The sequence below is a fragment of the Stomoxys calcitrans genome, chromosome 4 (genome assembly GCF_963082655.1).
Source record: "Stomoxys calcitrans chromosome 4, idStoCalc2.1, whole genome shotgun sequence".
NCBI lineage: Eukaryota > Metazoa > Arthropoda > Insecta > Diptera > Muscidae > Stomoxys > Stomoxys calcitrans.
The window spans coordinates 74,883,874-74,892,063 of record NC_081555.1 but is presented as its reverse complement, the minus strand read 5'-3'; the positions used below and the strand labels follow the sequence as shown (position 1 = coordinate 74,892,063).

At 35.8% G+C, this 8,190-nt stretch overlaps 1 protein-coding gene across 1 annotated transcript; it reads right to left on the bottom strand.

The window, feature by feature from the left end:
• Positions 1 to 7,666, bottom strand: LOC106093291 (SUN domain-containing protein 5). Its single transcript, XM_013260342.2, has 5 exons — positions 7,407 to 7,666; positions 6,947 to 7,339; positions 6,791 to 6,883; positions 2,296 to 2,462; positions 1 to 109 (listed from the first exon to the last, which is right to left on the bottom strand). The coding sequence occupies exons 1-5, from the start codon at positions 7,650 to 7,652 to the stop codon at positions 85 to 87; spliced, it is 924 nt and encodes a 307-aa protein (XP_013115796.1). The 5' UTR covers positions 7,653 to 7,666; the 3' UTR covers positions 1 to 84.
• Between the last annotated feature and the right edge of the window lie 524 nt (positions 7,667 to 8,190).

The window sequence follows — 8,190 nt, the reverse complement described above, 5'->3', positions numbered from 1 at the left end:
AAATTAAAAGATATATTTTATTTATTAAAAAATATATAATACTAATATAATAAAAAATTTAAGTAAGTTTTCATACGACGGCCTTTATAGTTTTCCAAAAACAGCAACTCTGCAGAAGAGAAATATAAATATATATTTTAAGACGTTATAATGCATAGTGATTTCCAATAAGGGCTTGACCACATTTTTTTAAATAAAACGCAAATCATTTCAGATATTTCAAACTATTTAATTTCCCATGAACTTTCCTTTAAAGAACAGGGGATACTTGTCTAGTATCAATGAGTGCAGTCCGATTAAAGTTTAACCTCAATGAAAAGGGGCCTCATTTTTTATAAGGAGTCCGAACGGCGTGTCGCATAGCAACACCACTTGGTACAGAAGTTTTAACATTGCAGAATACCTCACAAATATAGCCAGTGTTAGTAAGGGGATGAACACCGCCGAAAATTTTTCTGATGTTCACGCCGAAATTTGGACCCTCCGCGTCTTCTAACCAATCCGTATCTAATTTCGAGCAAATATGTTCAAACTGTAATAACTACGGTTGATAAATGACAGCATTAATGGATATTACTCAACATCTAATGAACATATATATGGGAGCTATATCTAATTCTGGGCCGATTTCGAGCAAAATTCTCAGTTATTGCGGCAATCGTCGTGGAAAGCGTTGTGCACAATTTTGGCAAGCTTGGTCAATAAAGGCGCTTGCAGTGGCTCTAGAAGTGAAAATCGGGCGATATCTAAATCTGGACCGATTTCTATAAAATTCCCTAGTAATGATGAAAGTTATAAGAAATTCCTTCCTGCCAAATTACGAGAGAATTAACAAATGAATACGAGGTTAACAAATGAATAATTTATTGCAATATTTCTCAAAATCGGTCGAACATATGGGAGCTATATCTTAATTTGAACCGATTTCGAGCAATTTGGCCCAGATCGGTCCTTCGTCAATTTGGCCCAGATCGGTCCAGATTTGGATATAGCTGCCATATAGATCGATCTCTTGGTGTTAGGTTTTGGGGCCATAAAAGGCGCATTTAGTATCCGATTTTGCCGAAATTTGAGACAGTGAGTTGTGTTAGGCTCTTCGACGTCCTTCTTCAATTTGGCCCAGATCGGTGCAGATTTGAATATATTTAGCTGCCATATAGACCGATTCCTTGATTTAAAGTTTTGGGCCCATAAAAGGCCGGATATTGATAAAACGTGGTTTACATATATTCCCGAGGTGGTGGGTATCCAAAGTTAGGCCAAAGGTAGTTAATATATATATCCGAGGTGGTGGGTATCCAAAGGAACTTAATGCCTTTTGCCTTTTTATGTCCTCTAAACACATGGATTTTGTAGCCTCCACGGCAAATTTAAATCATAATTACTCGAAATGGTTATTTTGGGGAATTTAAAAAAAAAAATCGTGCAGAATTTATTTTTGGTTTTTTAAAGATACTTTTATATTCAAAATTAGACCCTCGACCATGGATAGCATGGGATAGGTTCTTTGAAAGACTTTTTCAAATATATAGGAAGGAGCTCTATGAAGTTATGGACCCATATGGACCGTAATTCTTATGACTGATAGAAGTAAAAAAATACGAAGTCTAAAATTTCCGGCAATTAGGATATTATTTGGAAAAAGTCATATCGGGCGAATGGTTTATATGGGAGCTATACAAAATTTTGAACCAATTCATAACATATATTGCACGTATTTTGGAAGTCGAAATAAAAATCTACTGGTAAAATTTCAGCCAAACCGGACAATAATTGCGCTCTCTAGAGGCGCTCTCAAATCATGCGATCGGTTTATATGAAAGCTATACCAGGCTGTCATTGCAAAACTTTAAGTGCACAATTTCAGCCAAATCAGGTGGTAATGGCGTGTTCTAGAGGCTCTGAAGATCGGTTTATACATAAGCTAATCAGGTTACTAAGCGATGCTTGACGCAGTTGTTGGAAGTCAAAGCAAAACACCCATGCAAATTTTTTGGTCCATTAACTATCCCTACCGACCTGCACTAAAGGTGTTTTTGTGCAAAATTTCAAGTGGCTAACTGTTCTTCGAAATTAAGCGTGCTTTCGACAGAAATACAGACGGACGCAGATGACGATCAAGAATATGTATACTTTATTGGGTCTCGGAACAATATTTCGATGTGTTACAAATGAAATGACTAAATTAGGGGGTACATTAATGGTGGAATGGAGTGTATAAAAATGTTTTCAAAACTTTGATATTCAAAATGGTGATGTGTGCATTGGAACTTTAATCTTGTCTACAAAACTTACCTGTAAATGCTGGTGTAATTAGGATTTCCATGATTGGATTTAAACTCTAAACGTAAAAATTCGACGGGGTGAGGTGTCTCAACAGCATAACGTTGCAGAGGTTCATCTGGGTCATTATTGAATTTGTAATTCCCTAAAGGGATTTCGTATAAATCACCATGTATGGCCTATAAGGGAAATGTAGAAATTTAACATGAAATTAAAGTTTTATTTTTTAAGATACTAAAACTAGCAAAGAAGAAGTTTCAACCAATAACAGTAACAGAAATTGTGGTTATAGACAAATTTGGACCGTACTTGGCACAGTTGTTGGAAGTCTTGACAGAACATTACATGCAAAATTTCAGCCAACTTGGATAAAAACTGCGGCTTCCAGGTACTCAAGAAGACAAATCTTGAGATCGGTTTATATGGGAGCTATATCAGGTTATAGACCGATTTAAACCGTACTTGGCACATTTTTTGGAAGTCATAACAGAACACCGCATGCAAAATTTCAGCCAAATCGAGTAAAAATTACGGCTTGTTAGGGCTTAAAAAATTAAATCTTGAGATCGGTTTATATGGAAGCTATATCGGGTTAAAGACCGATTTAGATCGTACTTGGCAAAATTTCAGTCAAATCGGGTAAATACTGCGGTTTTCAGGGGCTCAAGAGTTCGGTTTATATGGGAGCTATATGTAAATCTGAACCGATATGGCCCCTTTGCAATCCCCAATGACCTACATCAATATTAAATATCTGTGCAAAAATTTCAAGCAGCTAGCTTTATGCGTTCGGTTCGACCTCTGTGGTTATTTCGACAGATGAACGGACGTACGGACATGGCTAGATCGACTCAGAAAGACGGTCTAGAATATATATACTTTATGGGGTCCCAAATCAGTATTTCGAGGTGTTACAAACGGAGTAATTAGGTTAGTATACCCCCATCCTATGGTCGTGGGTATACAAATGTTTCCCATCATTTAAAGTCGTCGAAAATTGGCAATTTTTTATTGTTTAAATAATCAAATAAATAATTTTCTCAAAATTGTTGAAGTGAGATTTCTGGTAACCATTTTGGATTCTTGTTACATTTGATGGTTTCTATATTGAATAAATAAATTAATGGCGATAAGCCGACTTTTATCATCAGTTGCAGTTTTATGTCAAAGTCATTAATATCCACTTTCCTATAATAAATATAATAAAATATTAAAATTTTTTTTTATTGTTATAAAAATATATTGGCTTAGGAAATAAAAATATTTTTTTTTCCAAATTTAAAAAAAAAGTGCTCGGAGTCGACTACGGAGTCGAGCAAACTTCTAGGAGTCGGAGTCGAATAAGAATTACTCCGCAGCCCTACAACGCCACTGTTATATATATTGTTTTTTTTTTGCAAATTTGCTTGCACACTTGTCATATATCATCAAGTGCTGTCCGATTCAAGTTTAAGCTTAAGGGGCCGCCCTTTTATAGCCGAATCTGAACGGCGTGCCGCAGAGCGACACCTCTTTTGGGGAATTTTAACATGGTAAAGTGTCGCCACCAATTGGAGGGGATAACCACCGCTGAAAAAATTTTTCTGATGTTTGCGCCAGGATTCGCACCCAGGCGTTCACGTCGTAGGTGGACATGCAAATCTCTGCGCGACGGTGGCCTCCGCCATTGTAAAGCTAAAATCTGTTTAAGGAGATACTCTGCAAGTTCATCCCAGGATATATTTGAGACTCCATGCATCGTTAATGTGCGGAAGTCATCAATGAATAGTTTATTACTCTAGAAACAGAAATAATTGAAGATTTTATTAATTAATTTTGCAAATTTTTGTGCCATTTGCTTTAAAGTTTTCGAGTTATGTTAAAACTCCAATTATTTTGAACAGCATATTTTTTGGGAAATGATTATAGTTTTAATTGCATAATTTATTATTATTATATTTAGGCAATTGATAATTAATTAATCTTAAGTACAACAAGTAAAAGCGTGCTAAGTTTGGCCGGGCCGAATCTTATATACCCTCCACCATGGATCACATTTGTCGAGTTCTTTTCCAGGCATCACTTCTTAGGCAAAAAAGGATATAAGAAAAGATTTGCTCTGCTATTAGAGCGATATCAAGATATGGTCCGGTTTGGACCACAATTATGTTGGAGACCTGTGTAAAATGTCAGCCAATTCGAATAAGAATTGCGCCCTTTGGGGGCTCAAGAAGTAAAATAGAGAGATCGATTTATATGGGAGCTGTATCAGGCTATAGACCGATTCAGACCATAATAAACTTGTATGTTGATGGTCATGAGAGAATCCGTCGCACAAAATTTCAGGCAAATCGGATGATAATTGCGACCTCTAGAGGCTCAAGAAGTCAAGATCCCAGATCGGTTTATATGGCAGCTATATCAGGTTATTAACCGATTTGAACCTTATTTGACACAGTTGTTGAAAGTAAGAATAAAATACGTCATGCAAAATTTCAGCCAAATCGAATAGGAATTGCGCCCTCTAGAAGCTCAAAAATTCAAGTCCCCAGTTCTCTTTATATGACAGCTACATCAGGTTATGAACCGATTTGAACCATGCTTGGCGCAGTTGTTGGATATCATAACAAAATACTTCGTGCAAAATTTCATTCCAATCGGATAAGAATTGCGTACTCTAGAGGCTCAAGAAGTCAATATCCAAGATCGGTTTATATGGCAGCTATATCAAAACTTGGACCGATATGGCCCATTTACAATACCAACCGACCTACACTAAAAAGAAGTATTTGTGCAAAATCTCAAGTGGCTGGCTTTACTCCTTCGGAAGTTAGCGACAGACGGACGGACATGGCTAGATCGACATAAAATGTCGCGACGATCAAGAATATATATATTTTATAGGGTCTCGAGTAGTTACAAACAGAATGACGAAATTAGTATACCCCCAATCCTATGGTGGAGGGTATTAAAATCTGGTGAAAATAATATACAATATTTTTATACAAAAATTAATTGTTTTTTAGTTGGGCGCACTCCTATTTTTTCTAAAACAAATCTATGTCATCTATATCCCAATGTAGTCCGAACTTAACCATAGTCGGAACAGTTCTCGAATGAACTTACACGAATCATAGAGCTTAATTTTAGGGAAATCGGGATATATATGTGTGTTCTATGGGAGATCGGTATAAATGCAACTTAGTATCGTATAAGCTATATATACACAGTCCGAACTTGACCATACTTTTATTGTTAGGTGCAAGAAGATTTTTGCGTGGGTTCAGGTGACATATGGAGTAAAAACAGCATAAGCCCATATGGGGGATCTGGGCTTTGGAATTTGAGAACTCGAGGGGATTTTCCTATGAAATACACATATCAGCCCTTTAAGTTGACATATCTTACTAAAATTTCACTTAAAACGCATCTATAATGTCCTCCTCACAAAAAAAAGTAAAGTATTTAGTAAATTTTTTCAATAAAGACTAATCAATGGAGCGATTTTTTTTTGCCAAAAAGCAAAAAATGCTTTTTTTTTAATTTTTTTTGGCTTCCAAACTGTATAACTTTTAACAGAAAGATCAGATTTTGACTTATTTTTGCACCAAAGTCGTTGTAATATTTGTCACAAACCATGTATGAAAATTAACAAGTAAGAGCGCGCTTAGTTCGGTCGGGCCGAATCTTATATATCCTCCACCAATGATCGCATTTGTCGAGTTCTATGCGCAGTATCTCTTCTTAGGAGAATATCGAATAAGAACTGTTGTGCTATTGGAGCTATATCAAGTCATAGTCCAATTCGGACCATAAATGAATTAATTGCTGAACATTGTAGAAGTCATTGTGTAATATTTCAGTTTATTCGGATAAGAATTGCGCCTTGTAGGGGCTCAAGAAGCAAATCGGGAGATCGGTTTATATGGGAGCTGTATCAAGCTATTGATCGATTCAGATCATATAAGACACGTATGTTGAAGGTCATGAGAGAGGGCGTTGTACAAAATTTCTTCCAAATTGGACGAGAATTGCGCCCTCTAGAGGCTCAAGAAGTCAAGATCCAAGATTGGTTTATATGACAGCTATATAAAGTTATGAACCGATTTGAATCCTAATTAGCGCAGTTGTGGGAAGTAATACCAAAACACTACGTGCAAAATTTCAGTCAAATAGGACGAGAATTGCGCCCTTTAGAGGCTCAAGAAGTCACGACCCAAGATCGGTTTATATGGCAGCAATATCAAAACATGAACTGATTTGGCCCATATAGCCCGATATAGTCCATTTTCGAACTTGACCTGACTGTGGACAAAAACAGAATCTATGCAAAGTTTTAGCTTAATATCTTATTTTTTAAAGAATGTACCGTGGTTATCATCGTCTTAGAATTTTACGACAATCAAGGTTCAAAAATGGATATTTCAATGTGTTGCAAACAACGGAACGACAATATCAATATACTCCCATCCGTTAGTGGTGGGTATAAAAATCAATATGAGTGTTGCTCACAACTGCCAATACATACAACAATTCGAAAATCCTTTGGTGCAGATGAAGTATCCCCAATGGGCGACTGTTTTTTTGTGATATGATCTAATAAAATCTCATCTATAAAAATCTGTAAAACATAAAAACCGAAAATGGCATTACGAACAACGACAACTCGTTTTTATCATCTTACGCTATGGGCCAATTGAATGGTAACATTTGCTTCATCATTTTTAAAAGTGAAACAATTACCGGGCTCCATTCCAGATTGTAACAATTTTATGGGAGGATTTGTTAAAAAATCTGCACCCATCCACGATTTAATAAAATTACTGGGACAATGCGGTGTAGCCTCGAGGTGTACAATTTTTGCCCCCAATTGATCTGAGGCATAATTAACTCTTTCCTCCAATTTTGTTATGGATATTTCATTTTTGCTTCTGCTTTTATCGTCTCGCTTGATCATTTTCTTGAGCGCAAACAATTCATTCCAAATTCCTGTTAAACGTTTTTTCACCTTGTCGTCCACCAATTCGGAGAGGTCATAAGCTTCTCTCCCAATCTTTGGTGTCTGAAAAACAACATGCTGACGAAGGCAATCATTAAATTCTTAAATTATTTTTTTTTTTTAAATAAAAATCTAAAAATCTTACCGCAATTTCATCCACACTTTCGGATAACTTCTGAATTTTTTTCATATACAGTAAATTATGGTAGATTAGAGTATAAACAAATGCACTGATGAGACATGTGGTAATAAGATAACAAAGGCAAACTCTATTTATTACAACCATTATGTTCAGCGATAGATTATCTAAATAGATTATCGAAATTCGCTCAATGTATATTTGACTTGAGATTACTTCTGTCAAAATAATTTCGTTTGAAGTGTTTAACATGGCATTACTTAAGGAAATAAAATGTAGTCATTTACGAGGGGTTCTATATATTTTTTGGTTATAGCAAATGCAAAGAGGATTAAAAAAGCAGAAAAAATTTTGTGCTCTCAAAATTTTAAAGCAAATGTCAATCTTATAGGTATCGGCATAGATAAATTATATGTAAAAAATTTGAACTTCGCACATAGACTGGTTACAAGCGCTTGTGAATATATATAAATGGGTAATACCTAAGAACATGCCGCAAGCAGAATTATGCTTTCAATGGCATGCAGTTTGCGTTGTTTTCATTTCCTAGTGCATTACTTCTTTTTACCACGAAGGAAACTATGGCATAATGCACGTGTATAGGGTTTCGGCAGTCTTAGCTTCCAATATGTGTATAATTCTTTTCTTTTTGCTGTAAAATCGATTTTTTATACCCTCCGCCATAGGATGGGAGTATACTAATTTCGTCATTCTGGTTGTAACATCTCGAAATATGCGTCTAAGACCCCATAAAGAAGAGATATTCATGATCGTCGTGACATTTTAAGTC

Bases quoted from the DNA above. Each gene is read 5' to 3' on its own strand.
- LOC106093291 (XM_013260342.2), bottom strand. From the start codon at position 7,652: ATGTTAAACACTTCAAACGAAATTATTTTGACAGAAGTAATCTCAAGT. The intron at 7,340-7,406 runs GTAAGATTTTTA...TGCCTTCGTCAG, and splicing joins AAAGTGTGGATGAAATTGCG to CATGTTGTTTTTCAGACACC. The intron at 2,463-6,790 runs GTATGTATTGGC...TTTCCCTTATAG, and splicing joins CAAAGGATTTTCGAATTGTT to GCCATACATGGTGATTTATA.